General features: G+C 38.8%; 1 protein-coding gene across 4 annotated transcripts in view; it reads left to right on the top strand.

Annotated features, from left to right (window-relative positions):
• Window positions 1-15,289, top strand: part of LOC145996028 (phospholipid-transporting ATPase ABCA1-like) — a 270,557-nt gene that overhangs the window by 231,042 nt on the left and 24,226 nt on the right. For all 4 annotated transcript variants that reach the window (XM_083132208.1, XM_083132210.1, XM_083132207.1 and 1 more), the window contains 2 exons: window positions 6,059-6,256; window positions 11,712-11,846. In XM_083132208.1, coding sequence (XP_082988334.1) covers window positions 6,059-6,256; window positions 11,712-11,846 — 333 coding nt within the window. The remainder of the gene's footprint in view (window positions 1-6,058; window positions 6,257-11,711; window positions 11,847-15,289) is intronic.

Below are 15,289 nucleotides of genomic sequence, written 5' to 3'. Positions count from 1 at the left end.
TGTATTGCAGTCATTGACGAACCTTTCTTTCATAATGTAAAGAATATAGAAAATTCCCCTCTATTGTAATTTGAAACATTAGTGACACTGTAATAGAAGAAACCATTCAACAATCAAGGGGTTCCAATTTGTCGAGTGTCAAACAACTGTTTTTAACTCATAAAAAGTTCAGACAATTTTAAAAATCTACACAGTATTCTACAGAAAGTCCTACATAACCAGTACAATGTCTGCAATGGCGCAAAGTCTTTCTTTATAGCAAGTAGTGTCCGAGCCGAGATGAGAAGGTTGGGACATGGATTCAAAGGAATGGACTGTCCCGACTAAATCAGAATGTCTGATATCCTTGCATCAATGGTTATAGAACCAGGGTTTCGGAGCGGAGCGGATCAACGCTCCGACTGTTGCCAACGCTCCGGAGCGAGGAGCGAGATTCTAAGAAATGGTTCGCTCCGCTCCGGAGCGGAGCGATGTCTTATCCCGCTCCGCTCCGGAGCGGAGCAGCGGGAATCGAAAAATTTCTCGCTCCGCTCCGGAGCGAGGAGCGAAATTTTAGAAAATGGTTCACTCCGCTCCGGAGCGGAGCGCTATCTTGACACGCTCCGCTCCGGATCGGAGCAGAGGAAGTTGGAAAATTTCTCGCTCCGCTCCGGAGCGAGGAGCGAAATTTTAGGAAACGGTTCACTCCGCTCCGGAGCGGAGCGATACCTTGTGACGCTCCGCTCCGGAGCGAGGAGCGATATTCTAGGAACTTGCCCACTCCGCTCCGGAGCGACTCCGGAGCGCTCCGAGGTTGAATAATACGAGTGTATATATAAAACTAACGATCAAAGGTTCCGAGTACATTAGTAATTTTGTTTGTGAAATTTGTACGGCATTTGAAAATCGCCCGTTATTGTTGTTATAAAACTGATTATTACTAAAGCTAACGCCACGGAAACAGTCCAGAAAAATTACGTCACTCACCTACAGTGTTGCCAATAAGCAAGGAATGATCCTTACACAATACACCAGGGAAGGCACAATCAACCGCATACGTACTGTCCGTGACTGTACAACGCGCAATGTGTCAACTGTGAAGCGTAGAAGAAGTGTGGCAAACCTGGAGGGCCAGGGGTGTGGAGGAGGCAAGGGGAAGCTTCGATCTTCACTGGACTGTTTTCGTGAAGAGAGCGATATTATTATTATTATTATTATTACATTTTCATTATCACTTTTACTGCTCTACTACTACTTCTGGGGACAATATATTTCAATAGCAGGGGTGTCACCTGTGGTTTTATAAGTTGAGAGAATGGAACCACTCTCATTTCCTGCCACCAGGGATCGCGACTGAAACTCATTTCGGTTCAACTTCTGGTTCGGGCTAAGCACTTCGGCATATCGGCCCGACGTTACAGTCCACGCCGCGGGAGAAGTGAGTTATTCCGGAATATTGCTTCGAGTAACACTGGCGAAATTACTGCAGAGAATCCATTCGCCCTTCTAAAAGGCCAGAGGAAAGGCGAAGCAACTTGTACGGAGGAAGATAAAGGCTAATAGGTGTTCATGCAAAACACTTGCTGGTGCATGATTGTCATATCTAACTTTCTTTTACGCTGGTTATGTATGATACTTTGAATGTAGCGAAAGGGAAAAGTTTAAAGTAATTGGAAATTCAGGTTGCTAATTTTAACTTTTCGATTTTTGAATGTATGAAGTTGAAAATCGGAATCATGCTTATTAATGTTACCGTCGGCCAATAAGGAAACGTTTTAATTTGAAATACAGAGTTTTCATATCTAACTTTTTAAAAATCCTGACACTAGAAAGTTGAAAACCGGCTTAACCAAAAATGTAAGTTGCCACATTTGGTTTACTTTTATGAAGGTATAAAGTCGAAAATCGGAATGCTGTTCGTATACAGCCGAACAGGGGAATTTAAATAGTATGAAATACAGGGTTGTCATATCGATTATTTTTCCCAATTTTAAAGGCAGGAAGTTGAAATAGGTATTTAATGGTTACATACGTATACTACTGCAAAAATTACAAAATGTCTGTTTGCCATATCTAACATTTCAAGTTTGTAAGCAGTAACCTGGAAATAGGCATGGTGGTTATAAGAAAATTGAAAAATTTTGGAAAGACGACGAATGGAATGTTGCTATATTTAACTTTCTGAGTCTAGAAAGCCAGAAAACGTATACGTATAAAATTAATATTTTTTGTATTGAGTACGTTGTACACAGCAAACTGAAAGCAAGTTTTCAGTAATGAACAATGTGTAGTCAGCAGATAAGTCGAAACAAGATGTATAAACCTTAATAACCGTGATAAACACAAAAAGTAATATTATCTACTTGGATAGGGTCATGTCCTGAATTTTATGGTTTCATTTTGAAAAACAGGGCTGCGAGCAATACGTGCCTTCCTCACTGATGGCATTTGATTTGATTTTTGTAACTTAGCTTTGAATTTTAGCTAATCGCGACGATGATAATGAGAGAATTGATAAATGTGTACTGAAAAAAAAAGTAGCGCCCTGTACCCCGATAACATAGTGGTAACAACGTCTCCTTGTAATGAAGGGGCACTGGGATCGATACCCGGTGGAGGGACATAGTGGCTCGAATCCCACTTTAGGTAGGATTTAAACTGTAGGTCTATTCTCGATAGCGTATTGTTGAGTCTTAAATCCACCAAAAGTTCATAACAAAAGACATTGTTTCAACCTATGTTGAATGTATAATTGCAATGTATATTGTGATAAATTAATCCTTAAGCAAATATACATTTGTAATTCTGTTTAACAATAAGAGATGTCACTTTCCTTTAAATCTATTCACAAAATCATAAAAATACAACTCGGAAATTCATTTCCAAATGAACAACCTCTTATGCATATCTTTTACGTATGTGTGTGTGTGTGTGTGTTTTTTTCTGAAATCTGGCAAAGTTCTAATAATGTATTCACTTCATAAATGTCTATTACATAACAGAAAGCATCATTGGGTATTCAATATCAGACGAATAATGAATTCCATGGGAATATTTCAGCGAGTTCGTGGATTTGAGTTAAGCTCTCAACGACAAATGGTGTTGGTTTGACCCGCGTTCATGTCATTGGTGTTTCCTTTGTGTTTGTTTCTCTATCACAGTATAATTCTTTTCCATAGTTTCGGGGTCCTATTTTTTTACCGACTTATCTAGGATTTGTTTAAAATTACGGATCATGAGAAATGTACGATTAAAGGCAAGGTAAAGTCCGGAAAAAACAAATTGAAACTTATACTTAGTTGAAAGGACAATTGGTTATTGTTGATTACAATTATAGAAATAACTTTATCGAAATATTGGTTTTCTTTTACATACATATTTGTAATTCCTTTTGTGCACCATTCCATTCCTACTTAAATATGTAGACTATAAATAAAAACTCGGCATGGTTTCCTTCATTTCATTATTACAGTATAGATCTTCCATGATTCTCGTGGCTTATGATGCATAGAATTTACAATTACGGATTTTTTTCGTTCTTTTTTGTTCTTTTATATTGATTTAACAAATCTAGTCACCTTATTATTCTATTAAACGATACTGGTTGGAATGATTTCTCCATTCGCATGGACGTCCGGAAATGGAGGGGGCCACGCCACCCGGAAATTAAAGGTAATCAAGAAGTACATATTTCACGCATATAATTTCATTTCAGTCACAGTAATATATGTTAATTATTGCAAGGGCGTTGCAGGAACATGATAACTTCAAACTGTAGAATATTTTTAATGGGAGTAATACTATTTTGGGGAAATTCTGCCTCATTCTGCCCCCCTCCCTTGGACAAATATCTTGCTTGTCCCTTCCTGGAAAAAATCCTGAAGACGTCCATGTATCAGCGGCGTTAAAAATTTCATTAAATGTCCATACATCACCGTTGAAAAGCACACATAATATGCATGTAATGATACAAGAGAACACAGCTTTTAAAGGCTTCTTTTTATGACAGTGAAGAGAAGAATAACACACGCAAGTAATACTTTTAAAAGAGAACAATCTAGCCAGAATTGGTGTAGCATAATTCTAATACAACTGGCAACACTTGCTCTGTCTGCCAAAGGCGATGTCTCTACCATGTACGGATAAGTCGAACGCAACGTACAGCGCAGCGAACGAAGTTCTCAACCCCGAAAGCACACACAAACAAGTTATGTACCAGTTTCACCCTCCTCCCCTCTTGAAACGGGCACAAGACCAATGACCTAGCCGATTGCACTGAGTCACCTGCAAGGAACACGGAATACGGCACAAAACGAAGCTGTCTGTTGTATGGGGGAGGTGGGTCGGAAAAATCCGTAAAGCAGAAAAAATTGATTGCTCGAAATTATTCGTAACCCATTCAACACATAACATTCAAACTCTTATATCTAAGAGTCACAATACAAAATTTGAAATACCCCACGGATCCCTGACGTCATAGGGTGCTGTGCTGTAGAGCGACCACAAACAAAAAAGCTTCGGTCAAAAGTGTCCGCGCACCTCTTCCAATCACCCGTTCGACTAGGGCCATAAGGAAGCATGATTCACTGTATCCCTCCCATCCAAGCGAGGGCGATCATACAGACAAACAACTAGAGTACGTGGAAACAGGACTGCAGGCTCTTTTCCATATGGTCCCATTATAACCATTCCGTCACGGAAGTCGGCTTTAACGCGCCCATTCCATTATTCATAGTTGCATTACAGCATTCGTGTAAAAAAAACTCCTAAACGGATCGGAGCGTGCTGTCAAAAGCACAACGCTCCGGAGCGGAGTGCTGTTGCCTCACGCTCCGCTCCGGATCGGAGCGTGCGTCTAAAAAATCTGAACCACTCCGCTCCGGAGCGGAGTACTGCTGTATCACGCTCCGCTCCGGATCGGAGCGTACGTCTCAAAAAGCTGAACCACTCCGCTCCGGAGCGGAGTGCTGTTGTATCACGCTCCGCTCCGGATCGGAGCGTGCGACTCAAAAGGTCGAACCACTCCGCTCCGGAGCGGAGCGTGTCTCTCAAAAAGCTGAACCACTCCGCTCCGGAGCGGAGTGCTGTTGTATCACGCTCCGCTCCGGATCGGAGCATGCGATTCAAAAAGTCGAACCACTCCGCTCCGGAGCGAGGAGCGGAGTAGAAATGACGCTTCGAAGTCGCTCCGGAGCGCTCCTTTAGTACGCTCCGCACTCCGCTCCGAAACCCTGTATAGAACTAAACTAGCCCAATATTGCAGACTTCTAGAGCCTGCCTCTGTCCAGAAACAACCTATTCATTTGCGCAAGGACAAAATCGAAATTTGTGCAAAATTTGAAAAACTATCAACGTAATTTTTGCAGGTTTTTATACGTTCAAATTAAAAATATCCATGGCTCCAGGGGGGGGGGGGGGGGGGGGGGGGCATGCACCCCCCCCCTTGGGTACGGGCCTGGATGAAGTGTAGAACAAGAAAATAAGAAAACCGGTTGTACTAGATACACAGTCATCTGGTGGATTACTAGTCTCTCCCAAATGGTGATATAATAATAATAATAATAGGTTTATTAATTTATGATAATTGTATTATTATTATTATTATTATATTTACTATTCTATTGTGGAGAAGGTTACATAATTTAGAACTACATAATTTGTATTCATGTCCAGATATTATTAGAATAATTAAATCAAGAACACTTAGGTGGGCAGGCCATGTGGCACGAATGGGAGAGGAACGAGGAGTTTACAGGATTCTTGTTGGGAAACCTGATGGTAAGAGACCTGTAGGAAGGCCAAGACGAAGATGGAGGGACAACGTTGAGATGGACCTAAGGGAAATCGGTAGGGATGGAAAAGAGTATATAGAACTTGATCAAAATAGGGAAACATGGAAGGCCTGTGTTGCTGCAGCCATGAACCTTCGGGTTTAAGAAGGCTAGAGAGTTAGTTAGTTAGTTAGTTACTATTCTATTGTATATCAACAGGGTGGTATTTCCCCCAAAATTTTCTGGTGATTCCCGTGAGTGTCAGTCATAAGGAATGCTACGTGTAATCTCTTCATTTGTATTTTCAGATGATAACTGGAGAAATAAGTCCTACATTTGGAGATGCAGTAGTGGAAGGTCACAGTATATCAACAGAATTACGCAAGGCAGGGGAGAATATTGGCTACTGTCCCCAGTTTGATGCATTAGACTATTTTCTCACCCCAAGAGAGCACTTGACATATTATGCTCGCATTAGGGGTTTGCAAACCCATGAGGTGGCTGAAGTAAGTGCTTGGGACCTTAACATCAACTCTTTTAAGAATAAATATATTAACTGTTATGATGATGATAATAATAAAACGGTAGACACTTACCATTTGTAACCTGGCCTCATGTTCATTGTAGAAGCAAAGATGGTGTTGTACTTCAGTGTGGCCATATGATGGAAGATAATTGACAACTAGCAGTCATCAGATAGTTCCTTTTTAAAGTAACTGAGTTGTAGTTACTGGTAATTGAATAGTAACTGTAACTTTCTTTCTGCAGGAAGCTTTTTTGCAAACAAATTACACACAACCAATGATTCTTAATTGCAATAAAATATATACATGAAGACTTACATGTGTATAGTACATGTTTCTGGTACATAATATAAGTTCATATATTTGTATTATATATTATAACAAATGAATGATCGAATAAGACGTCAGCTTTGTTTGAATGATCATTCATTTTAGTTTACTCCCTCTATATACATTAAACACTCTCTCTTATTAAGCAATTCCTATCTTAACTGCCACTCTCGTAATTAATGCAGCAATCCATCCAAAACACCGATGTGTTTGCATGCAATTAGATATGATGAATTGCAATAAAGCCTGGATGTTCTAAATTTAGCATGCAACCCTTGCCTTAAGCAATTCCATGAAACTTTCACCTTAGCATCCAGAGAAGACACATTGTTGACAAATTTAGCTCTTCCCCCACGTTACAAATTTTCCAGTTAATTATTTAAGTGTTGTAAAGTAACTGTAAAAATAACTGTTTATAGCGTTGCTAATAATGCAAAATGTAACTGTTAGAGTTACTTGCTTTTAAAAGTAACTAATTACAGTTATAATTCCTTGAAAAGAGCAACTGTTACTTGTAACTGCAAGAAGTACGTGGTGAGCATAGGTTAGAGATTGGTTTTCTGAATTGCTAGGTTGAGCCCTGGGGCTGTAGTATCATTAATAACTGAAATGTATAATCTTTCCTGCCATTTACGGAAAGAGGTGTTTGTTGATAGGGATGTGGATGTAGGCTACTCTGAAACAGTCAAAGTTTGTGGATGTGTGTAGTGAAGTCAAATCTTTGAGTAGGTTAGCCATTATTTTTGATTCTGATATTCAGGGGAGTTGAGTTTTCACCCAAGTAAAAGCCATCACAGATCTGACATCTTCCATTCTCTGGCTACACTACAGCATAATACCATCTTTGTTTCTACAGTGAACATGCGGATAGGCAGCGAAATATAGAATCGTTTTTGATTATATATGGATAAAAGCAAGGAGGGCCAAAAGGTAGGGTGACCAGACATCCTCTTTTATCCGGACATGTCCTCCTTTTTAGATGTGTGTCCGGCGTCCAGGCGGATTTTTTAGGAATAGGTAAATGTCCTCCTTTCTTAAAAAGATTATACTGCATATAGCATCGAGCATAGCAAATGTGCTGCATAGAGATCACATACCGATCATCATTTAAAGCATATCACTTGGTGCTCGTTAAGTATTCGAGGAATGATCGCCTAGCATCTGCGAGCTGAATACGATACGTATTCAGCACAGATTGATTGATGATTTAGTTTATTTTACTTCGCATTTTGTGCCTCTTGGCTAATTTGCGAAGATAAGGATGAGTGATGAAATTGATGAATGGACATTCACAAACAAAAAAGCCCGAGCGGGATTCGAACCCGGGACCCTTGGCATCGCAGCACGATGTGCTAACCACTCGGCCACAGGGTCTGGCATATTCAGTACGGAATTAACGACCGAAGCACTAGTATCATTAGTATTAGTCTAACTCGTTGGTTCACCCTCTGAGAGCGTCCCAGACTGCTGGAATACGCATGTATTCTGTGAAGTTCTTTTTCGGTTGATTCATTGATTGATTGGTTTATCACTTCGTCTTTCTGCCACTTTTGGCTAATCGCAAAGATGAGAATGAGCGATAATATGATGGAATTGATGAAGGGACACTCACAAACGATTCTAGGACAATTGCGACGAAGCCAAAATCTTGGACAATTGCGTTGATTTTGACGGTGAAGGTCATTTTACAAATTAATGGTAGGACAATTGCGACGATCAGAACCCAACCTAACCTAACCAAAGCTGCCACAGAACTAATAATGCTGTAGAAGGTTGGAACAACAAAATAAATAGGAGGCTTGGAATACCGCATCCAAAAATGCCAAGCAGAAGATACCAAGATCAATGCGGATGGAACTCAATATAGAAGGTCAGAAAAGGAAGAAGCGTGATGAGAGAGATGGAAAGTGTATTCACACATATGAGGAAACGGGTCACTTCAAAAGTGTCTGTTGGCTCTAGCCTATGTTCAGAAACTTGATTGAACCAAATTCCCAACCGAAAACATCAATATTTCACATAATTCTCTTTTAAGAGGTATTGTACGGGGTGTTAAGTCACCCTTCAATTTGATAGAAGATTTAAAATGTCATCGCAATTGTCCACCCACCCTTTCACTTCTAACTGTGTTCATTGCAATTGCAATAAAGCCAAAATCATGGACAATCACCTATGCCCAGGCTGGAATTCGAACCCGGAACCCGTGGTCGTAACACGATGTGATAAACATTCCGCCAAGGAGGTGTCGGCCAGTTCCTTTTCGAGTCATACAGTACATACATGATGCAAAAAGGTGTAGTGAGAATTTTGATTATTAAGTCATATTTACTTTTATGAATTAACGAAGCGAAAGTATAAATACAACAATGATCTTGCAAGAAAATATCCAGCTTTTAAAGGATGGAAGAAACGAATATGATGTAAAATGTAAGGTGGCTGTCACTTTCCCCTGCTCTTGAAAGATGAAAGATTGCTACTAATGTTAGCGGCATTAAAATCATATTTATTGTTCCAATCTAAACTACCTAATTTTTTTTATTATCATTATTATTATTATTAAAAAAGCGAAGCATGCTTGTTATATTTGCATTCACTTATGGGGCTATTTCATTCTATTATCCAAGAATTGGAAAAGGAGCAAAATTCCGGTTTCAAGTTATAGATATTCTTAGTTATGATTGTCATGTGTTAAATAATAGATTAGGAGATTGCTTTCTTTACTTAAAGGTGAGAGGAGGAAAGTATTGAAAAACATCATCTGAGAAGTATCTGTGGGCAAAGTGTTGATATTTTTTTTTATATTGATTAAATTATGATTGATTGATTTATTGTTTTAAGTCCACTTTATGCACAGTAAGGCTAATCGGGACTGGACCTACAGTTTAAAGTGGGATCCGAACCACTTGTGCCTCCACCGGGTATCGAACCCAGACCCCTTGATTACAAGGCGACGACGCTACCACTGCGCCATCGGGGAGGCCCGATTAAATTATGAGTAATGGAAAATGTGTTGTCATTTTTTTACGGTGTCCTCTTTTTTATGACTAAGTCCTCCTTTTTCGCCACGCTCTGTCCTCTTTTTTGAATGTATGTGTCTGGTCACCCTACCAAAAGGGCTAAATAAAAATCAAAGAAGGAGAAAGGAAACACTCACCGGACAGTGGAAAAATTCAAAATTTTAGCTAGCTTAGTAGCATCATCGGTGTGAGATGAAAGAGACGGAATATATATATATATATATATATATATATATATATATATATATATATACACACACACACACACACACATACATACGAGGTGTGGCTAGAAAAAAAACCGGACTGTTGCTACAAAATATTTTATTGGTTATTTTGTACAATACAAACATTATCCCCTTCAAAGTACTCCCCTGCACTAACGATACACCGCTCCATACATATCTTCCATTGCTCGAAGCAGTGCTGGAAATAATTTTCTGAAACCATGTTCATGACCTCCGTCGCTTTCGTTGTCACAGATTCTACGGTCGTAAATCTGGTTCCTTTTAGTGCTGATTTGACCTTTGGGAATAAAAAAAAGTCGCACGGAGTGATATCCGGCGAATAGGGTGGATATTATAACACTGGGATCAAATGCTTGGCCAAAAATGCCGTGTAGACAAGAGCATTGTCCTGATGAAGAATCCATGACTTGCTTTTTCACAAATCAGGTCGTCGTCTTCTTACTCGCTCACGAAGAGTCGTCAGCACCATAATGTAATAATGTTGGTTGTTTTGCAATAGCTCGAATACTCAAGCGACGATCTTTCCAAATCAATTCACCGACGTTTGAAATGTTTGATTCAGTTTTTGACGTGCAAGGCCGTTCAGAACGCGAGTCGTCCGCGTTCAGTTCTCGTCCCTCTTTAAACCTTTGAAACCACTCAAACACTTGCGTGCGTGATAAACACTCATCTCCGTGTACTTCCTTCAACAAACCATAAGTTTCTGTGGCGGATTTTCCGAGTTTCATAAGAAACTTCAAATTCATATGCTGTTCCACTTTCACACTTAACATTCTTCCGACGGAGCACAGATGTACGGTTCACTTCATCCACAAGCTACAGCAGAACTGAGCGCTGCGCACCTTGGAAAATCACACAGTCGATAGGCAGGATATCACGTTATACACTCATGCACCGCTTGACCTTGACGTGCTTGTCGCTTGACGACAGCAACATCAATCTGGTTATTTTCTAGCCACACCTTGTATATTATCATTTATCTGACCTTTTGATTCCTTTCCTCTGTGAATTGTAATGAAGTAAAACTGAGCTGTTATGGATGCTAAGGAAAGTATCACTTGCAATTTAATAGCCAATACTTTTCGGGAAAGATTGTGGGATCTACAAAAATGCATTGACACTCTCACAGTGCAACAGAATTTAATCAGTGTGAAAAATCTAAATTTGCATAATTTTGCACCTGTTGTTCGTAAAGTAGATTTTGTGCTTAAATGACAGCTTCTTTTATGTATACATATATGTGTACATATATGGGTCATTCCATGTGAAATCAGGCAGGAGTTGACCCTCATAGTCACCGATTTTGATGATATTTGTTACACAGCTTTGCTTTACCTGAAATATGATTATTACGTATTACATGAGGTACATCAAAAAGTAATTTTTCTGAAACTCAATTTTCAATTGTGTATATCTCGGGAATGAATGAAGATACAGAAGCGTATCATATATCAGATCAAATCAGTGACTATGAGGGTCAAGTACTGCCTGATTTGACATGGAATATATATATATAGACACTTGATGAACTCAAATTTTCGCAGTCATATCGTCAGTGGTAGAAGAAAGAGGCGGAAACGGAAGTTAGAGACCTGCAGCATTGCCAGGTCTGGATACAAATGTAGAAGTACGGAAAAACTCTGTTTAGTGGAATGGATGCAGAGGGAGGGATGGGTGAAAGTTTTTAGTTTGGTTTCAAGTCTGAGGAAAATCCTGATAGAGGGTTGAAACGTAACAATTTTAAGTGTTATAGACTGCCTTGGTCAGCATATGTAGTGTTTTTTTTCAGTTAGATATTACTTTTTGAACCACTTTCATGAAAGTTGGTTTCTGTTTATGCAGGTTGTTCCTGAGTGCTTATCAAATCTTGGATTGGAGCAGTTTGCCGACAAAAGTGCTGGAACACTCTCTGGTGGAAATAGGAGGAAGCTTTCCACTGCAATAGCTCTGATAGGACATCCACCACTAATACTATTGGTAATTATTTTTATTCACATCTCTAATGAAATAGAAATGGTTTGTTTCTATTAAGGTGACCATAAAATCTGGAACCCTATTATGCAGAAAGTAGCTGAACCATATGTTTCCTTGTGGCTGGGTTGGGAGATGGCACTACTGTCACGTGGCCTCAACCAAGACTATCGTAGAGGCTCAGGCCGCAGCGTTCAGTCCTGATGTCATCATCTGGAGGTGACCATCTTAATGCTCTAAAAGGAAGACAATATTTCATCGTACAGAATTTAAGTTCATTTGTTTCTTTTTTTGAATGACTGGAATCTCAGAGGAAGTCACATTTTAACATTTACCCTCACGTAAATATAATTAGAAGAGATAGAAGAAAAAAATTGAATATTTACACCAACATTTTTATTCAAGAAGCCACTATGGCCACCACAAAAAATCCCTATTATAACCCAAATTCATGTTGAAAATCGTTACAAACTTCCTGGTGGAATTTTTTTTAAAAAATGCATGTACTTATGAAATATTATTTGTAATATTTTTAAGTTTTACATAAAACTCGTTACAGTTTTTATAAGAAAAGTATAAAACAAATAGAATAAGTTAATCACCGCCTGTTAAATTGACAGGAACTTGTTGCCTAACCAAATAATAAACTCTTAGATACATCGCTAGCACTTTTAATATCATTATCATTTAATTTTCTTTCCGATAGCACTTTGTAGTACCAACACCCAATTTTTTCGGCAATTGAATAATGCAAAAAGCAAAAAAGTTTAGTGTGTGGAAAGTTTTGTTCTTTTGTGTCGGCCTTCAACAAAGTTATTTACTCTTTTACAATAATTATTTAACAAAGCATTTGTTGAGAACCACAAAATTTTTCTCAAACCGTTTTCGCATTCGTGTCCATTATTGCAGCTCACCAACCAGTTATCTTCATCTTCTTTCAACTTCACAAGATTCAAATTGAATGCCACTTCCCGTTGGTTTTCCACTTTCAAGAATTCCACTTCATATTCACGGCTTATCAGTTTTTGACAACAACATAATTGATCAGCACAATATCCACAACCACCTCTGAAGGACACAACAATCCACCTCTATCCAAACTTTTTATAAAATCCAATGAATCATTTGGAATATCTTGCATAATCTTGTCCAAAACTAGAATGTTGCTACGGTCATCGCACGCCAATATTTTTCTTGTAATGTAAGAGCAATAGCCTGCTAAGTACATCAAAATAGGAAGATCTCTCTTCGCTTCCACAATATCCGCAGCACGAATTTTCGAACTCTGAAACATAGCCAAGTCTGTAACTGCCAGGTAAATTCAGATGTACCATACTCGTCAATTTGATTTGCAGATGTCACCATATTTTAGTGACTTCAGTTTCAACTTCATTTTGCTGGCAAGATGCAGTTTTTGTTCCGTCTCAAAAACATGATGGAGAGATACGTTGTACTGCGCACCACCAAACTGTCGGTATTGGCCAAATCTTGCTTCAAGTGTGTCGGATTGAAATTTTCCTGGTAAAAGGTATTGCATTTCTAACTCTTCTGTACAATATCTGGTTATTTCAATTAGCCCATGTGTGGTTATTTTCAGGGCACTGGAAGTTTCTCTGGTGAGTTTTCCTGACGAGACGTTCAAACTTTCCCACTTTTCCAACAAATCAAGGAATTTATCTAGGTACAAGTCTTTCTCATCTGAGGATTCGTTTGTCAGAGGATACTGTAAAATATTTCTTAACCTCGCACCTTTCCATGGAGACTTGACGTTGACTACTTCCCACCAGTTTAAAACAATGTTAATGAACTCTGCAGTGTCTTCATAGTTCGGCAAATTGTGTTTTGGCCCTTGTTGCTTTAAACTTTCAATGACCATATGGTTGAAAACTTGAACAACTAGTTGCATATTTTGTCTTTCTAGGGAAGTTGGCCACAAAGATTTTAATGATAATAATTTGTAAGCATATTTTAGGATGATATCACTTTCCATACTAAAGAGTGTTCTTAAAGTTGCAAATGATGCAACATGAAAATCATACAGGTTTTCAAAATCGCCCAGTATGACTTTCTTAATTACACAATGCAATGACTGAGCAGTTACAGTTTTCACATTTTCCTTGTACTTAGAAAGCACACTGTTAATCATATATACATGAGCACTTTTTGCAGCTTCACAACTATCATAGGCAGTGCCAACAATTGTACCTCCCTTGTAATCGATGTAGGATTTTATATGGATTTCATCCAATATCAATGAGCAGTACGACTCATGGTATTTAAGGTGAACGACTTTTTCTTGCATGTGCATCAGAAAATTACCTTCACTTTGCTCTGCAATTGGACTTGCACGGATATCTGAACGTAATTTCTTCAAACTATTTGGATGGGGTAAAATAAAATATCCTGAAATATGGATGAACCTATATGCACTTGTAGACATAAAATTCAAAAATGATGAGAAAACAATAATCTCAGAATCATATCTCAGCCGTTTTTTACGTACATTTCACAATCGTATTTGGGATTTTATAAAATGAAGCACAGACACACTGCTATCATGAACAGTGTATTTTACATTATCCAGAAGGATTTCAATGGTTTCCAAAATATCACTGAAAGTACATGCTGATTCTACACTGTCGAACATTTCCAGGAAGTGTATTGTATCTTCAATAGCATGTGTGTAGTTGAAACCTTACGTGAAAATCTCTTTGCATTAATTTCAACTCCACGATAAAACATTGACAAAGAGAGTGAGTCATTTACAACAACATATTTAACTGCATGAGGTTTTTCAGAGAGGTTTAGGGATAAGAAAATAATGCAACTTTCCTCTTGCAAAATATCCCACTGTGAAGAAAGATGGATTTTGTTGATCCGACCCTTCAGTTCACTTAAGATCGAAAATGTGGGAGTTACGTCATACTCTCTTTTTGTCCCTATTCTCTCTGCAATTGCTCTTCTTAAAGCTTCTGCCTCAATCTTTTCTTTCTTCTTTTCTGGACATTCTCATGCCTCTTCATTTGCTTTCCAGAAGACAGGTATGATGGACATCCAGAGAAAATAGATGGGATTGTACCTGGACGATCCGAGGCCTTGCCAAAGCAACTCTGAAGGCTTTACCTGTACGGTCATCCAAGTGCACAGTCTCCCATTCAATGTCCCCAGTATTGAAATGTGCTTGACACACCTGGAAATTGCATAAGGACAAATGTCATTATAACTGGGAACATAAATTTAAAGTGTGGTCTTTGGAATGAAGTGGACTATTAGGTACTTGCTTTATACAAGCAGAACTTAAGTTATAAGTGAATTGAAATCTTGCAGAAATTGTGACCGTCTTTGAAATATACAAATACAAGTGTGTGGTTACCATGAACATTTTCAGCAAAATCATGATGTGGGGTTTACAATGCCAGGAATTGGCAGTAAAAAGATCACAGGCAGGT

Source organism: Lepisma saccharinum, chromosome 12 (genome assembly GCF_977018435.1).
Source record: "Lepisma saccharinum chromosome 12, izLepSacc3.1, whole genome shotgun sequence".
Lineage (NCBI taxonomy): Eukaryota > Metazoa > Arthropoda > Insecta > Zygentoma > Lepismatidae > Lepisma > Lepisma saccharinum.
This window is presented reverse-complemented; position numbering and strand designations above follow the sequence as displayed.